Source organism: Orussus abietinus, unplaced genomic scaffold (assembly GCF_000612105.2).
Source record: "Orussus abietinus isolate OABI.00-Male unplaced genomic scaffold, Oabi_2.0 scaffold360, whole genome shotgun sequence".
In the NCBI taxonomy this organism is placed as follows: domain Eukaryota; kingdom Metazoa; phylum Arthropoda; class Insecta; order Hymenoptera; family Orussidae; genus Orussus; species Orussus abietinus.
This window is the reverse complement of record NW_019394520.1, coordinates 53,591-71,931: the sequence shown is the minus strand read 5'-3', so window position 1 is coordinate 71,931 and position 18,341 is coordinate 53,591. Positions and strand designations below refer to the sequence as shown.

The following is an 18,341-nucleotide window of genomic DNA, read 5'->3' as shown; positions in this document are numbered from 1 at the left end:
GTCGGCAGAAATTTGGGGGTCGCCATGGGGTGGCAAAATATACCACGTCACAATACATAAGAGACATGAAATCACGATTTCTTTTCTATGTCCGAAAGTTGATGCATCGTATATTTTCCTACGGCATTTCACTNCATGAATTCACGATTTCGTTTCTATGTCCGAAAGTTGATGCATCGTAAATTTTCCTAGGGCATTTCACTGTATGTATATTTAGAAACTATATTTTGTAAGCTAAGATAATATTCTAACTTCGGTTCAGTGGATGGAACAATTGAATCGCTAAGAAACTTGTTATCATTTAATAAAACATGTTTTATTATATTCTTTAAGAAATTCTGTAAGTAATTATTTAACTAAAACTACGTTATGTGAGTCAAGGACGCTTCACAATAATATTTAATTCATTTTCATCAATTGTAATTGTTTATGCACATTTATTTTCTTTAGGAAATCCATTTCGCCCTTCGAGTGATTCAAATTCTGCACTGCTCCCGTCGCTAGTACGCCGCGCGGCCGGAAGGGGCAGTAGATCCGGGAGGAAACCATCGACGAATGCCAATGTAGGCATAAAAATCCATTTTTTTTTTCTTTCTTCCGTTTAAATAAGAAATTTGTTCCTGTTCTGGTATTTCTGAATTCCTTTCAATCTCGTTCCCCTCTGTTTTTCGGAATGAATTGATAGAAATCAGATTTTGCGTTTTTCATTTATCGCCAGTGGAATAAAGGGCAAAGTAACTTTCAGGTATTCACTGTAATAAAAATGTTTTATTCAAATTAATTCCAGCCTTCTTGCCGGGCACATAGGCATCCCAAAGTCAATGATTTATATTTCTTAATACAGGATAAAAAATGTCCATTGTTTCTATACATTGTATAACGCTGTCTTTTAAGTGCATAAGTTTAAGTGCCGAGACAACCAATATTCATTTCAGTATAAAGTTATATAACTATAAGTCCTGCAAGAGAAGTTTAACGCCTCTTCAATACCATTCCTTGAATCTGTTTAAAGCCCTTTTCCACTCAGAAAATACAGTACTGTATGCTTTCCGTCTTTCTTCGCATGGTACAAAAATTTTCTCGACATGACGGAATTGAAGTAATTCCTCCTTTTTCTTCCATATTCCTGAAAAAAATTCTTATTATCATTAATTAAATGGTATTAGAAAAATTGACTAGTCTTAAATTAAAGAAATATATTTACCGTATTGCAAACCAGCCAAAAATGCTACTCCCAAAATAGGCATTTCACTACTCGTAGCACGTTCCACTTCTAATCCTGATAAATCTGCTAGTAGTTGCATGATGAAATCATTTTTGGATACTCCACCATCAATGCTAAAACATACATTCAACAGTGAATTAGGAGTGTTGAAAATTTAATTGGGTCGATGTTATGTATATTTAACAACCAATCGATACACGATCTGCGACAGGTTTTACACATGCATATAGATCTCCCTGAAGTAATATTTTTCTCACCGAATTGTATGGTAGGTAAAATGAGTTTCCTTGCATAGCGATTCGTACAATAATGAAATCCTAAAGACCATACTTTCTAACAAAGAACGTACAAGATGTGCTTTACTACAAGTTGGTTTGACACCTAAAAAACCAGCTGCTGCCGATTGATCGTTGATAGGAGCCTGTTATAAAACGAAACTTGCATTAATCCACTGTTTCTTTCCGTGTTCCGACAAAATTTTGTTGCAGATGTACGAAAGCAAACATTTGAGGTATTTTCTGACCTGCAAGCCACTAAAAGCAGGGATGAAATAGACCCCATCGGAATCATCAACCGAATTTGCCATGATGGAAGTCTCGGATGGTTCATTCACGATTCCTATAGAAATATTAAGATGATTAGGTCGATTATTAAGTTGGCCTATACACTAATTGAACATCTTAATAACAGATAACGCAAAATTGCGTCAATTGGATTACTTGAGGCAGGAGAGAGGAGGGGAGGGGTAGAGGGTGTGAGGGGGTAGATGTGAACCCTTATCACTCCGAGAATATTAGAAGACTGTTGCCGACGCGATGGACATTATCCGATAATTGCTGGGTCCCTTGGAGGGCCACTAGACCCGGGGATTCCGCGAGAACCCGCACCTCAGGTAGAGCATTCGGTTATCTGAGGGGTTGACCGGGATTTTCAGCAGGAGGGGATGTGTGGCGATGAACAGAGATGACTGGTCGACTTAGGTCGATTGAGAGGCAAGGAGAGAGGAAGTAGTAAGTGATCATTCGGGCAGCGCGGAACGAAAAAATGTAAAGAAAATATGAAGTGCGTGCTGTCGACGAAGAAAGAAGAGGCGGCCGTCCTAGGAGGGCCGCTGAGGAGACATCGAGAAAAGATGGAAGCTCAGGTAATCGTGCGGGGCGGGCCCGGGGGAACCGCCACTTGAGCACAGAGGGTTCGGGAAGAAGACGACTTCGGCTGGCCGCAGCGGTTGGTGGGACCGGGCCGTGGCTCTCCCGGGTTTCTTCCCTAGTCGGCTTCCGGGGCCTGTTCGGGGGGGGGGGGGCTGTCATGGGGCCTTGGTGCCTCGAGATCGGCGCTGCCGGTGACCCGGGTGTGTGGCGCACCCCATTTGGGGCTGTGCTCCATGGAGTCGCGTGTCCGTGTCCGGGTCCGGCGGCTGGGCCGTGACGGGTCGGTTTGGAAGTCCCCTTGGCTGGGCGGGGTCGACTTGGGGTGGACCGGTCGGGGTGCGCGGTTCGCGGTTGGAGGTGTCTCATAAGTGAGACGGGCATCACGCTGTGGCGCTGGTAATGTCCGACGGCGTGTCCGTCCCGGGCTGATAGCCTTAACGAACCTGGGCGACCAAGACAAGATCGTGGTTATCCCGTAAAGACCTGCATGAGGATCGAGACCGGGTAGCCGACCAATCACCGACGATGGTGAAAAACAAGAAATAAACGACGCCGTGCCGCTGAGGGGGCGCCTAAGCGCCGTAACCTAGCGGCAACGAAGCCTGGCGTCAACAAATGGTCCTTCGAGCCGGATACCTGGTCGAGGTATGCAGGGTGGAAGTAATCACCCGTACACGGATCGCGATGCTCGACTGGGAGGTCATTCTTTGTGCGATATCTGTGGTGAACATAACGAGCAGCAAGAATGTCTTTGCGAAGTGCTTCCAAGGAAGAAAAAGGGCGTGGACGTGGCCGCGATCGACAAGCTAACCCGAAGCCGGGTGAGCATAGGCCTCTCGATGCGATTCATGAAACCGCTGGTGAATCTACTGGTGAAGGGGCAGGCGGAGGACAACCCCTTGCGCAGCAGGAGGGTGGCCCGAGCCGTTCGCGGACTGGGAGTCCGCCATCGACAGACTCAAAGGTCACCAGCGCGAGCACAACATCAAGGAAGAGATGTCTCGAGCTTCAAGCTGCCGAGGAACGGGCGAAAATAAGGAAGGCTGCCATTCAGGAATGAGAGAGAATTGATCTGGAGCTTGTGGATCAAAGGTTACAAGCGGACCTGCTGGATGCGGAAGATGAGAATCAGGCCCAGGGCAGCCGGGCGGCGTAAATTGGGGACTCAGCAGGAGGTGCAAATGAACGCAATATCCGCCAATGGATGGAAGACTCTGAGCGGATTGCGTCGCCTCCGATGAATGAAGCCATGAAGACTGTTGAGCCTGAACAGCCGGCGCGTTCCGTGGGCGAGTCTAGTCGCGATGGAATTCGCCAGTTGACCGCGGCTATAACGCGGACATTGGACGCAGTTAGCTGATTGTCATCGATGAAGGATCGCCCAGTCTTTGGCGGTGACGTGCTCGAGTGGCCCGCGTTTAAGCGTGCGTTTCACTTATTCACCGCGAAGGGCGCATTTTCCGAAGAGGAGAACTTAGCGCGGTTGTACGGATGCTTGCGAGGCAAGGCAAGGGAGGCCGTGGCGTCCCTGGTGATCACGAAGAAGACGACTGCTGAAATAATAAAAGCGCCCTGAAATTGCGCTTCGGCAACCCTGATATGGTTACACAGAAGGTGCTGCAAGAAATAAAACGCTTGTCTAAAATAGAAGCACGTCTGGGCAATCTGGTCGTCGTTGCCACACTAGTGAGGAATTGTGTGGCAGCCATGGAGGCAGCCAACCACTTGGGCTACTTACATAGTCCGGAGCTGGGGGCTCAAATCACTGACAGAATGCCTCCTGCACTGATTCACCAGTATACACGCTTCGCACAAGGGAGTCAGGAGCCAGAGGAATCTCGACTGGTGAGATTGGCGAATTTCCTATTCTGCGAGGCTGAGCTTGTGACCAAGGCAGGCATCTGCAACCGACGATCGCCCTACACGAAAAGGGAAGAGCGATGGAACACGTCGGAGTGAGAGGTACGGTTATTGTAAAGGTGCATGGCATGCCATATCCCAGTGCCCGCAGCTTAAGAAGATTAGTGTCCAGGAGCGCTGGAAGTGGGCTAAACGGTCAGGTATCTGCTTTTTATGCCTTGTTAAAAAGCATCAGCGGTCCCGGTGCGAGGCAGCGCGGTGTGACCGCGCAGGGTGTGATCAAGTACACCATACCTTACTACACGGTACCTCTGAAAGGGCCAAGAAGACGACCGAGACCGGGCCGTCGCGGTCAGAAACTCAGGATACTGATAGAGTGGTCACGGCCAATACTTGGTCCCAAGGCAGCCGACGTATTTTATTAAAGGTCCTTCCAGTATGCCTGACTGGCCCTCGAGGCGACGTTAACACGTACGCCCTGTTGGACGAAGGATCCACCATGACGTTGGTGGACGCAGGTGTGGCAAAGGCTATCGGAGCGCACGGAGTGCAGATCAGATTTTCCCTACACGGAGTGCGAGGTATGGAAATATCTGAACCCAACAGCAGGAGGATGCCTTTGCGATAAGCGGGACGTCCCATGGACCAAACTATACGGTGTCGGGCGCCCGTACGGTGCGACAATTGGCTCTTCCATGTCAGTCCCTTCGAAAGAAGGACTTGAAACGATTCGGACATCTGGGTAGTGTGACTGGCTGAGTGCTACTCGAATGCGAACCCCAAGGTGTTGCTCGGGCAAGATAACTGGGATCTCATAATTTCTCGCGAAGTGCGCGAGGCAGGGTGGAACGCGCCGGTAGCCTCTCGTACTGGGCTGGGATGGGTTATCCATGGACACGCACCATCTAGAAACAAGCGCGGGAATGGAGAACTTGCCCTCGCTTTGGACGATCCGAAGGCCTGTGGGGCAGGGTATGCTGACATAGGAGACGATCACAGAAATTAAGACCTCTATGCTTTGATAAAGGCTAAATTTGCGTTCGTAGGAATGGGTATTACTGTGCATAGCAGGAAACCTGCAGCAATCCAACGAGCAGAAAAGCTGTTGGATGCCACAACACGTCAAGTCGGAAGACAGTGGGAGACGGGATTATTGTGGAGAAACGATACAATAGAGTTTCCGGATAGCCGAAACACGGCCCTGAATAGGCTTGACACGTTAGAATGCAAAATGGACCGCAATCCTGAGTTCCGCGCGGCATATTAAAGAGAAATGAATAACCTCCTTGAAAGCGGTTATGCAACCAAGGTTAGCGAAGCAGAGGATTGCACAGAACAAGTGTGGTATTTGCCACACTTCGGCGTGACAAACCCAAAATAAGCCGGGGAAACTAAGGCTAGTATTTGATGCAGTCGCGAAGACGCGGGGTGTGTATCTCAATGTCGATTTGCTGAGTGGACCAGACCTGCTAAATTCGTTATTGGGAGTCCTCGTGCGATTTAGGCAGCGCCGTGTGGCGTTCACCGGTAACATAAACGAAATGTTCCTACGCATCAAGATTCGGCCCGAAAATCGTTGTACGCAACGACTTTTGTGGCGTGAGGAATGGGGACGACAACGGGACACGTATCATATGACATCAATGATATTTGGGGCTGCTTCGTCACCGTGTTCGGTCCTTTATGTCAAAAACATAAATGCGCGAGCATTTGAAGAAAAATTTCCAACAGCCTGTAACGCCATCATTAAAAAACACTACATGGATGACTACCTGGATAGCGTGGACACCGAGGAGGAAGCTATACGCCTCATTCGTGAAGTGACCGAGATTCACCGACAGGGAGGATTTGAGGTCCGCGGGTGGTCCAGCAATAGTGAACGAGTTCGGATTAGCTTAACAGGGAAGAGAACGGCAACTGGAACCATCAATTTGGCATTATGTGAGCACCCTGTGGAGAGAACCCTGGGGGTCATGTGGAACCCCTCCACTGACACGCTTTCCTTCCACCTCAGTATGAAGAAGATACCGACGGACATCATGGAAGGGAAGCGCAAGCCCACCAAGCGAGAAATGCTGCGAGTAATAATGTCCGTGTTTGATCCCCAAGGTTTCCTAGCGCCCTTTACAATTCGTAGCAAACTATTGCTGCAGAATGTGTGGCGTAGCGGCATTGGATGGGACACACAACTAAAAGACGAAGAATATGAGCTATGGCAACGCTCGATGAAAGATTTAAAAAATATCACAGGACTGCACTGTGCCTCGCTGTTACGCTGTTCGTGCCCAACAACCAATGGACGCCAAGCTCCATGTTTTTTACGATGCAAGCGAGAAAGCGTTCGCCGCGGTCGTATACTGGCGATTACGCTATGATGCTACCACCACCGACGTCGCATTTATAGCGGGAAAGAGCAGGGTAGCGCCCCTGAAACTAATCTCTATCCCGCGGATGGAGCTGCAGGCGGCCGTATTGGCCGTCCGATTAACTCAAACCATCACTGAAGAGCATGAAATGAAAGCATCCATGCGTAGATACTGGACGGATTCACGCACTGTCTTATTATGGAGAAAATCTGATCCCCGAAACTATAAAGCGTTTGTAGCGCATCGTCTAGGAGAGATCGACGACATGACAAAGGTCGACGAATGGAGATGGGTTCCTACGAAGCAGAACTCCGCAGACGATGCGACCAGAGGCAATGAGACAACACTGACAGCGAACTCAAGATGGTTGCGGGGCCCATCCTTTCTCTCGCGGGATGAGTCGGAATGGCCGACATCGATACCATTGCGAGGTTTGGACCGCACCAGGGGCGAGCAACGACGACAATTTGTGGCCGTCAATACTGAGAGGCTCCAGGGTTCTCTGCCAAGCGTGGACCGATTTTCTTCATGGTTGTTGCTTGTACGAGCGACGGCGTGGGTACTCATATTCATTGCCCGATGCAGGAAAACATCAGGTTCAGGAATTAACAGCGAATACATTGAAAGAGCGGAACGACTCTGGATGGAGAAAGCCCAGGAGGATTGTTTTGGTCCAGAACTAGTGGCATTGAAGCAAGGACAGGCAGTGGACAGAAGCAGCCGACTATTCCAGCTGTCCCTCACGGTAGATATCTCGGAGGCGATGAAGTTTCCGGTCAGTCTGAACGGTCGACGTCCATACACGCGATTTCTCGCTATACATTACCATCAGAGGGCTGGCCACGAAAGCCCCGAGACAGTGGTCAACGAACTAAGACAGCGGTATTGGCTACTGAATCTCAGGTCTACGGTACGACAAGTGGCCAGCCATTGCCCGTGGTGTCGGGTGCAGAGAGCGAAACCACAGCAGCCCAGGATGGGAGATCTACCGCACGCACGCGTGGGTCACCACGCAAGGCCATTCACCCATTGTGGGGTAGATTATTTCGGCTCAATGGACGTGTGACGATCGGACGACGCCGAGAGAAGAGATGGGGCGCATTGTTCACTTGCCTCATAACAAGAGCCATACACTTGGAGCTGGCGGCGTCTCTCAGTACCGACTCAGCTATTATGGCGTTAAGGCGAATGGCTGCAAGGCGGGGGTGGCGGTCTGAAATGTACTCGGACAACGGCACCAATCTCCGAGGTGCCGACACTGAACTTCGACGAACCATCGCCGAAATTGACCAAGAGGCTTATAAAACAGAAACAACGAATCGGGACATCAGATGGCATTTCATCCCGCCATATGCGCCTCACATGGGAGGAAGCTGGGAAAGGCTCGACCGCAGCGTCAAGGTGCCACTTCGGGTGACGCTTAAGCAGCGAGCTCCAAAGGAGGAGACTCTGTCTACCCTCTTGGCGGAGGCGGAACATACAGTCAATAGTCGATCTCTAACACATGTGTCGGTGGACCACCGAGATCAGGATAGCTTGACACCCAATCATTTTTTGATCGGGACATCTTCGGGTGCCCCGGTCCCGGGATAGTTCAATGACGGCGATTTATGCTTGAGAAAGCAGTGGCGAACAGCTCAAAGACTAGCCGATATGTTCTGGAATAGATGGGTGAGAGATTACCTACCGACCTTGCTTCCCCGAAAAGGCAGGAGGAAGTGTGGCCATTGGCGATAAACGACTTGGCATAATTACCGACCATACTCTGCCAAGAGATGTTTGGCCGAAATGGATTGTGACTGGGACGCCGCCTGGTCGCGATGGGCGTGTCCGGGTCGTCGACGTGAGGACTGGGGGACACATCTGGGGCCCGCTCGGGGGGGTGGGGGTGGGGGTGTCATGGGGCCTTGGTGCCTCGAGATCGGCGCTGCTGGTGGCCTGGGTCTGCGACGCACCCCATTTGGCGCTGTGCTCCATGGGGTCGCGTGTCCGTGTCCGGGTCCGGCGGCTAGGCCGTGACGGGTCGGTTTAGAAGTCCCCTTGACTGGGCGGGGTCGACGCGGGGTGGACCGATCGGGGCGCGCGGTTCGCGGCTGGAGGTGTCTCATAAGTGAGACGGGCATCACGCTGTGGCGCCGGTAATGCCCGACGGCGTCTCCGTCCCGGGCTGATAGCCTTGACGAGCCTGGGCAACCAAGACAAGACCGTGGTTATTCCATAAAGACCTGCAAGAGGATCTAGACCGGGTAGCCGACCAATCACCGACGAGGGTGAAAAACAAGAAATAACGACGCCGTGCCGCTGAGGGGGCGCCTAAGCGCCGTAACCTAGCGGCAACGAAGCCTGGCGTCAACAAAGACTATAAGAAGTTGGCAGTATTATTGCCGGTTGGAGTGATAAGGGTTAAATGATGAAAGAGTGGGAAGAGAGAGAAGATGGGAGAGATCTGTATCCTTGTTGCACAGAGTTCAATAAGCATTTATGCGATGAGGATGAATGGTGGGCGGCTCTCCATCCCTATTCCACTCACAGACAATATATATCCGTGTTAAAGATTTTAGGCTTCCACGGTCAGAATTGTTCCTCAAATTTGTTGGGGCTTTCGGGAGTGACCCCCGTCCATTATCGCCACAAGGCGACGTTTCGCAAACGTTGCAGTTCGCTTCATCAGAGCAAACACTGATGAAATGTGGATCGAACTTGGGGAGTCCCCTTTTATAGGGTTGAGGTGCATTCTAATTGGCCAGTTCAGGTTGCGTGGTGGGGGGGAGCCTAATCTGGGGTCGCCAGGTGGGAGGGCCTAATCCGGGGTCGCCAAGTGGGGGGGTCGACCAATCCGTTTTTGAGAAATTTGATTGGCTAATCAAATTTAAAAAAAAACGGGAGAACGGTGTTTTCAATGGGATTCACTTGATATCCTCTGTCGCAATTTATGTTATTGGTTCTTTTGGATTTCTATTGCCTCTCGATGTTTTCTGGGAAAGATGTTGCAGGCTTAGGCTATGATTGATTTTTTCAGTGTCTGCCCTGATGAAGCGAACTGCAACGTTTGCGAAATGTCGGCCCTCTGACGAGAATACACGCGGGTCACTCCCGAAAGCCCCAACAAATTTAAGATGTACCCATGTTCATTTAAGCAATGCGTACGCATCGTTAGTATTGTCCGAGAGGAAAGTAACTGTATTACTATCATTTCAATAATCGCATAAAAATATGGTATGTTACAGTGGTATGATTGATTTAGGATAAATGAAATAAAGATAGAGGAATATCAAAATCGAATGTTGCAGATTGAAATTACACAAGTGAGAAATTACGGGAGTAGTAGTTAGGCAGAATGGGGCCTTGTGCTACCACACTGCTAAAATTGACAGCTCAGCGCCTTGTGCTACTATAACTGCAAAGATCAGCAGCACCGGCGCCTTCCGCTTGTTAAGACCATCTTCCTATATCGCTTAGCTGTAACGTACAGGAAATAATTTCTCTGGGGAATTGTTTACACCCAGAATGACAGGCCATCCTTAGCACGTGCACATTGGGTTTTACCGACGCACGACCGATAAGCATCTAAAGTATTTGTCCCGCATAGGCCCCTTTTAATAATTATAGTTTTCGGACGATACAATAGCCATTCTGCTTGGCTTTGACAGGACGACGACAGTCGTCGGGGCCTTCTCTCCTGGCCGCGCCTAAGTCAGGAAGCCGCACCGATTGATTGTTCTATTCGTGCTAAATGATGCCGCCCAAACCCCGTTTTCTGAGTGCGGTATTCAGGGTTCAAAATTCTGAAAAGGTTGCTTTTTGTCGTTGGCCAAGTGGAAAGATTGTACTCCCCCATCACAATTCATACAAATTTGGGAATGCGGGTTGACGACGAAGGGAGTTCAGTTAAAAATCGGCGAATGAACTTAGCTCAATGCGCGAGGGAATTGGAGCATAACACCGCTACCGTTACTGCTAAAATCGTCAGCATAGGGTCTTGTACTACTATAACTGCTAAAATCGACAACCTAATGCCCTGCGCTATCATAATAACTACTACAACCTTAGAACATATATATTCCGATGAAGCGATTCCTATTTAGGATACAAGGGGACGATTCCGGACCTGCAGCGCCCGGACGATCGCTTGTTACCTTCGCCCAATCATTTCGGCGGAGCTGTTCTCTCCACTCGACCAATATTCCACCAGAAAACAGACGAAAGTTGGGCGTCGGGCCTCTCCGAAGGCCAAAAGAAAAATTCACAAACCTCAATAATCTGAAAATTCTGGACAGCGGCAAAATAATACTCAAAATATTAGGCTCGAACTATCTCTCCGCCTCGACGTTCATCACGGCGCGGCCGGTTCGCTCAAAGCGCACGCGACAAGATTCGGCGAGGGCGGAGCAAGACCAAACCGCGGAGAAGAGAAATTCAAACAGAAAATCGGGGAACTCAAACCGGGAAACTGGGAAATTCAACCAACAAGCACATGAAAATAGTTTGGAACCGGCGGTCGCGTAACGGTCTATTAGCAGATAACTGCAACAATACACGAGTTTTTAAGTTTATATTTGACAACGAGCAACGGCTAAAACTTAGTGAAGGTCATTCAGGAAGGTAAACTTGACAACATACGTTAAAATGAAGGTCATCGGAGTTGAATCCCCTAACCTCTAGTTTCACGAAATCATTTTTTAATTTGATTACTGATTAACTAAATAATCAAACTCCTTTTTTCTGATTAATAATTATTTGAGTAATTAAAAAATTTGGAATTGTGATTACTCGGGTACTTCAATATTTAATTATCTTTAAGTGGATACTTTTTTGCTGATCCCTGGTACATAGTCCATTAACACTAAACCTACTGATGATTTATACCCCCATTACAAATACCATTTAAACCTGACAATTTGACTCGCCGGTGGTAAGTTTAGTGTTAACACGGACGGGCTGACACATTTTGTGAATATCTAGTTTCTTTCAGGCCTAGTCTTTACTAGTAAATATAATTCGTTTCGCAGAATAGTTATTGGAAATGTTTCGTGATTTCCTTACTCCTGACACCACGAATTCAAAATAGCTCACTCACCTTTATTGTAGCTTTAAGATTTTAAGTTCAATAAAAGGACAGTTTATTTACCAAGGTATTTCGCCCATTCTATTAAGGTCCCAGTATCGTTTGAGGCACCTTCAGCAACGTACACTAATTCTGAACCTATACGCCACCCAACAAGGGGATACAGGCCTGTAAATTAATGACACTATTAAAATTATCATTATTTTTTCATTTTAGACGATTTTGAAAGAAGCCACCTTATGTTTGTATACAGACTATTCCTAAATGTATCACTAGTTACCACTGACTGATGCATGGGGTTCATTTCCGGTATTGACATTAATAAATGATCCTGTACCCATCGTTATTTTAAGATCACCTGGATGAAAACAACACGAACCAAATAAGGAAGCGGCCTGATCAGCCATCTGAAATAAAAGTCAGTCTTTTAAGTTTGAAGTATTTGTAGAAAAATTTTGTAATTCTGTTCTGTAATTAACTAATAAAATCGTATTATAATTTGAGAATGCATTAAGAAATTTTGAAAATTGTTACGCAAATATTATGATTTTATGGATTAAACTCACCGAGCAGAGAATTGGAATGTCAGCTCCAAAAACTTCTTTTGAAACATAACCAAAGTTGGTGGTGGTATCCACGACTTCTGGAAATATATTTTGTGGTAATTGGAAAAGGTTTAATGCCCAACCAGCCCACCGCATTGTGAATGGATCAAAGAGGCCAGTGGCTGAAGCACTGGAAACGTCCGTTATATGTTTCCCTAAATAAAATACAAATCTTTGAAATTTCTGTAACGTACAACCTAGATATATTGTACAAAAAGCGTAGTTTCTAATAGTACCAGTAAATTTATAGAGGAGCCAACAATCAACTCCTCCAAACATTACTCGTCCTCTGCTAGCAGCTTCTTTCAGCCCTGGGACGTGTTGCAGTATCCAGTTCAATCGCAATGTCATCTATAAATCAAGATAAATTTGTGAAATTTAAATATTAACCGAACCTCTGAGTAGGTACACAGTGGCGGTTCTGGACCAATTGGTGTTTGCGCACACGTACACAGACACACAAGCGTGTGCAGCGAGCTTATGCACGTGTGATGAGTATCGTCGAGCGGGGAGTGACACTATCGATTCCAAAAATGTATGGTTGATTCCAAGAAATATGTCGGCAATCTTGAAGCATTCTCTCTCGGAAGATTCGCGATGTACTTTGACAATTTGTCGGCTCTCCTTGAGATATATCAAATTTTACATTTGTTATACGCCGGGATGTAGTTCTTTACGGTAAGAACTTATTGTCTCCACGTATGCAGGAGCAATACGCATTACCCGAACACGAAACCAGATCGCAACGTATAGATTGTCAACCAAGTCGACCCGACGATACGGACTCGGAAACCCCTTGAGCGGTTGCGACAGCCACTCCGTTACGGTGCCGGTCGGGTGTAGGCGATGGTCAGGCCCGTACACAAGTGGATCCAAGTGCTTCAAGGAACTATGGCGCCGACCCCGCCCTAGGGACGTCACGACCCCACAAAGAAGATCGAGGACACGGACATGACGGAAGTCCACATCGGATCGCTTTCAGGACATTTTTGGGATTATTTCCCCCAACCCCACTCGCGGAAGGGACTGGCGTCAACAACACCCCCACCAAAATCTCTGCCGACTGATAGATCGTTTGGAACCAAGATAATTCTGCATTGGCCTAGAATTCTCCGAACGGAGATTTCTGGATCAAATTTCATTTGATTATTTGCTCATTTCTAATAATCAGATTAAAGTACTGTGTCTCCTGTTTCTCATTTGTCATCCTTTTTGTCTTCGTCCCGGATGTGCGAGTATGCGTGCCTGTACGGAGTATGCCGTGACCTCCACCCCTCACCGGTAACACATTAGTTCAAACAATAGAACTTCAATCAACAGCCTTTCAATTCTAGAAATTCTGTCGGCCGCTATTGGATTCCAAGACTTCTTTCGACACCTCCCGCCATCCTCGACGTTGAGGCCGACTCGTCAGCTCTCGTTAGGTTGAGACGCAAAAGCGTCGTCTTCCTAAGCCTTTGAGGCAATGTTTCGAGAACGCCCGAAAAGCTTCATCTGCCCAGCTGGAGATCGACTCGTCGCCTATTCGATTCCAAGAACTGTTGTCAGTATTTCGTAGCGACTGAGCGGTTAGCGAGGCCGGGGAATTTTGCAAATTCTTCCAAATCGATCGGTGATAATGTGCGCTTCATAATTGCTTTATAATATAATATAACCACTTTATAATTGAATAAATAAGGAGAGTAAAACCCGAGCGACAAGGTTAACCCCTTTGGAGGCATCAGTAGATATTTATCCTTTGAGAATAATTGTTGGTTGCGGTGAGGATTTGTAACGGTAGCTCGGCAAATGCCAAGTATCTATCGCCTGCACCTTGCATTTTACCTTCCCTCCCGAGGCCGTAGCCGGTTGGAAGGTGAAGGTTACACGACTAGGTCTAGGGTGGAGTAATAACGAGTGAAAATGATTAAAGAATATCTTTGTTTATCTTCTCCGCAGGACCCTGGCGTTGGCCAACCTCGGTCGTCCGGTTTGTCGATCCCCGGGGTTTACATGACTTCGTATCGGCCTTGCGGCCAACCGCACCTGGAGGGTGAGCCTCCTTATCGGTCCCCCCCATNCCCTCTCCACCACCACCACCAGCAGAAGCTGTAAGCCAGACGAGTTGAAGAAATCGCTCTGGAATCGGTAATCGAATATTGGCGTCCTTCGAAGAATGACTGGCCTCCATTCTGAAACATGCGGCCGATCGACCGAGGCCCCTGCCGTGCCGCGATTCGGCATATGGATCTTCCTCGACAACCCCCGAGCGTCGCCGGAAATATTGTCGATGCAGCCATCGGTCCCAATACCGCGTCACATCATATGAAATGATACGTTTGTAGTAATTATCTTTTAATAATATAAGAGTATATCAGACATATTTGCCAACTTTATTATTAATCATAGAGAAATGAACATCTTTTTTTTTTACAAAAAGAAGTTAAACCCCCTCAAAATACACCTTTGGTGTACCAAAAACTTAGCTAAATACATTTATCTTAACTCAATTAATTGTAAAAATTGTTCAAATTGTTTCCTTCCTATGATAAGCTCAAGACAACTATTTTTGCTAAACGTAGTCCATGCTATTGAAATCTTAACTGAATTCTTTCTGCCAAATGTGACAGTACATTTTGTTTCACATATGTTGCAAGTACAAGTTTTCCACTAAATTTTCCAAAAAAATTAGAAATTAAATTTTATTGTCAAATTTAGTTTCTACATTTTGTATTCAGTTCGATACAGTTTTTAATATTTGTTTTTGGCTAGAGAAAGTGGAAAATCATCTGGCAATATAAGTGAAACAAAATGTACTCTGATATTTGACGAAAAGATTTCATCTGATATTTTAATGGCATGGATGTTCTACTGTATTTAGCAAATATAATTGATTTGAGCTTTCCATGGAAGGAAAGCAATTTCACGTATTTTTGTATTAAATGAGAAATTATAAATGTTTTTGGCTAAGTTTTTGTATACGGAAGGTCTGTTTTGAGAGGTTGTTTATCTTCTGCCACTTTTGACAATATAGCAGATGTCGGCGTGCATTGTAGCACCTATTATAGTTATCTGAATGCCAAAAGTAAACTATTTTCTTAAAGTTGGTTAGTTTATGTTGGGGTTCTACCTATTTCGAGCTACCTACCTTCCTCCGAAAAGAATATCTTTAAAGTTGACAAACTACTAGCGTTTAAAATAAAAATAAACACTTCGCAGCAAATAAATGGGCTTTAAACTGTTGGTAAAAATATCATAAATAAATAATAGGATTGAAGTGATAATAGGTAAACCCGTGAAGAAATGTATAAGAAATTGTACTCATGACCGACTCATGATCGACTAATCAGTTTTTGAGTTATCCTGCACGTCAGTTTGAAAAATTTAATCTCATGAAAAACACGTCTAATAGTGGCTTCAGGGTCAGTTAAATATTTTATCTATTTCTCTAGATTTTATTTTTAATTTGAAAATTGAGTCATTAGGTAACAAAATGTTGCTATTTCAATAGCATCTATTACATAACTTAAGAATTAAGACGTGATTTGTTTTGTATTTCTGTACAATTGTTTCGGATACTCTAACATTTATGAAGGCAAACGACTATGAACGTCGTAAATAATAATATGATGCATCTGGCTACTATCAGCTGTAACATTACTTTATAACGTTATTTTGACCTTAAAATTTTGTGTGAATATTTCAGAAATGTTGTATCTTGAATTTATAAAAAAAAACGCTTTCTTTTTAAATTCTACACGAAAATTGTCCCTTAACTAGCCGTTCTGTCATTGTACAAACAATTTAAGCAGTATATTTTTTCCACAGACACATCCACGATTACGATATGTCCATGATTAAGGACTACGCATCCGTTATTTATGGCTTTCGTGCACAATCATAATTGCGTAAATGTTCACAATCCGATGGGATAAAAAATTACCTGCGTATTCATGAGCTTGAGGACGCTACCAGCTAAAAATCTTTTGCTGCGAGACATCATGTATAGAAGGTGTGATCCAGCCCGTAAACTTTTCATTATCATGGATGAATTCCATTCTTGAACCAAGGTATCTGCTCGTAAATCCTTCCACGTTATAAATCTGAAAGGTATTAAAGTAAGTATTGACTGTATTGTTTTCCGTCCTCAGTACCAAATTTCTTTCTGTAGGTTGTTTCCTTGTTACCTATGATAGTGCTTCCCAGTTTCTGGATTCCAAGTAGTAAAACTACCACGCTGGGTCGATATTCCCAAGCAAGCAATGGACATGGGATCGATTCCACTTCCTGCAATTAGAACTGTTTTGCTTACAAGGAAACATTCCCAAGTGTCCGCCTCTGATCTTATTGAGTTTCATATATGTTGAAGAACACAAAAATCTAAGAGACACGTGTTTTTTTATATTTGCAATGGTCCACATTTAAGGGGTGAAACAACCCCCCAAAGTTTAGCGGAAAATCGGTTTTTTAAATATTTTTCGTAGGAGCAGTGGAGGGATTTCGACGAAACTTTCTATAAACGTATTCTGCATAAGGACGGTGACAACACAATATTGTTCAGCAATGTTGTACCCCCTCAAGGGGGTGAACTACCCTTCAAGTGACATTTTTTTGTAATATCCATTAAACAAGCACTCCTACTTAAGTTCCACTTACGCGATGAGATTGCTCGCAAAGAATTAAGAAATACATGTTTTTTGCTTTTTGGCAATAAACATTTACACATCGGTTGTAAACAATGAATACAGGTGGTATTCGGGTATATCCCGACTACCTTTATTGGGTTATATCGTGACCAATTCATCGTACATAAGTCGTGTCAATGGGTTATTCTTCAAAATGTCATTGATTTTCATAACATGCAATTATTTATAAATAAATTAAAAAATAGTTTCAGAGGCTAAAATTGTTTCGCAACGGATTCGACGATGCAGTCATCACCCGTTTCCAACTAGTAACACAATCTCCGTGGTGAAACGACAAAATTGGATTTTCGCTGTTTTTACGAAAAAATATTCAATTCTATATCATCTATATCTATATTCTATTCAAACGATTCTTTTGGATAGTATATTCCAATTTAATTCGTTTGAGATTACTGAAGATTCAACATTGGATTTTCAAGAACCTTTTCAAGCACCGGAGGTTGAGTATGTCGAAGATGAAGAAGAGTGGACTGAGGAAACGGTGCCACAAGCGTCTTCATTGGTTTGCCAAGACACAGCGGTTAACTTCGACTATAAAAAGAGAGCAGTAGAATTTTGGAGAAGTGGAAAGTCCGGCAATCTCAAATTTGCCACCGTTCAAGAACGATTTAGGAAACTTTCTGATGCTCGTGAATTAAGAAGGTGGGCGAACCAAGTAGATGATAGAGGATGTCGAAAAGAAAAATTACTGTATGTCTCTACATCCACGCTGAACAAATTACGAAACGCTGTTGACGCTGGTTTTATAGTACATGACGCAGATATCCAAAAATGGGCTCTAGAAGCATGGAGAGAACAGACAAACAACGACATGAGTTTTAAAGCATCGTCAAAANGACTTATCACAAATTGACTAAAAGACTGACTAGCCCTGACTTCTGATCGGACTGCTGGTTTTATTAGCAGGATATTCCAATTGGTGGGGGTTTCCTAGGGCGCAGGTGAGGGTGGACTTCGGAGTCGTGCTGATGCGTTGCGGAGTCATCAGGTTGTTTGCCCCGGGTCGGTCGTGACTTTTGGAGCCGTTTGGCCGGTGAACTCGTTGAATTCTTTCGCAAGAGTTTCGCGTTTCTGTACTCGGATTTCCATGGCTGACTCCGGTTAATAAAAAAAATGGATTTTTCCCTATTTTAGGGTACGGAAGGTACCTACGTAACAGATACAATTGAAAAAACGAAACCTGCCGACAAAAACATTGTGGCAATGATGATACCAAAGGGAACTACTGGTCGAATCTAACATTTAGATGTCTATGTTTTTCGAGTATGGAAAAATTTTGTGAGGCATTTTTTCTGATATTGTCCTTTAACATAATTATGACGTTAACCTTCATTTACGGAATAATATCACAAAATTACAATCACTCGGGCATAATCAGTTGTAT

At 45.3% G+C, this 18,341-nt stretch overlaps 1 protein-coding gene across 1 annotated transcript in view; it reads right to left on the bottom strand.

The window, feature by feature from the left end:
* Window positions 1–916: 916 nt before the first annotated feature.
* Window positions 917–18,341, bottom strand: part of LOC105695926 (putative glycerol kinase 5) — a 35,854-nt gene continuing 18,429 nt past the window's right edge. The window contains exons 2-11 of the mRNA XM_023432617.1: window positions 16,439–16,538; window positions 16,195–16,354; window positions 12,509–12,623; window positions 12,234–12,427; window positions 11,948–12,074; window positions 11,731–11,835; window positions 1,749–1,843; window positions 1,483–1,646; window positions 1,205–1,338; window positions 917–1,126 (exon numbers count right to left, since the gene is read on the bottom strand). Of these exons, the coding sequence (XP_023288385.1) occupies window positions 984–1,126; window positions 1,205–1,338; window positions 1,483–1,646; window positions 1,749–1,843; window positions 11,731–11,835; window positions 11,948–12,074; window positions 12,234–12,427; window positions 12,509–12,623; window positions 16,195–16,354; window positions 16,439–16,521 (1,320 nt within the window). The 5' untranslated portion in view covers window positions 16,522–16,538 and the 3' untranslated portion in view covers window positions 917–983. The remainder of the gene's footprint in view (window positions 1,127–1,204; window positions 1,339–1,482; window positions 1,647–1,748; window positions 1,844–11,730; window positions 11,836–11,947; window positions 12,075–12,233; window positions 12,428–12,508; window positions 12,624–16,194; window positions 16,355–16,438; window positions 16,539–18,341) is intronic.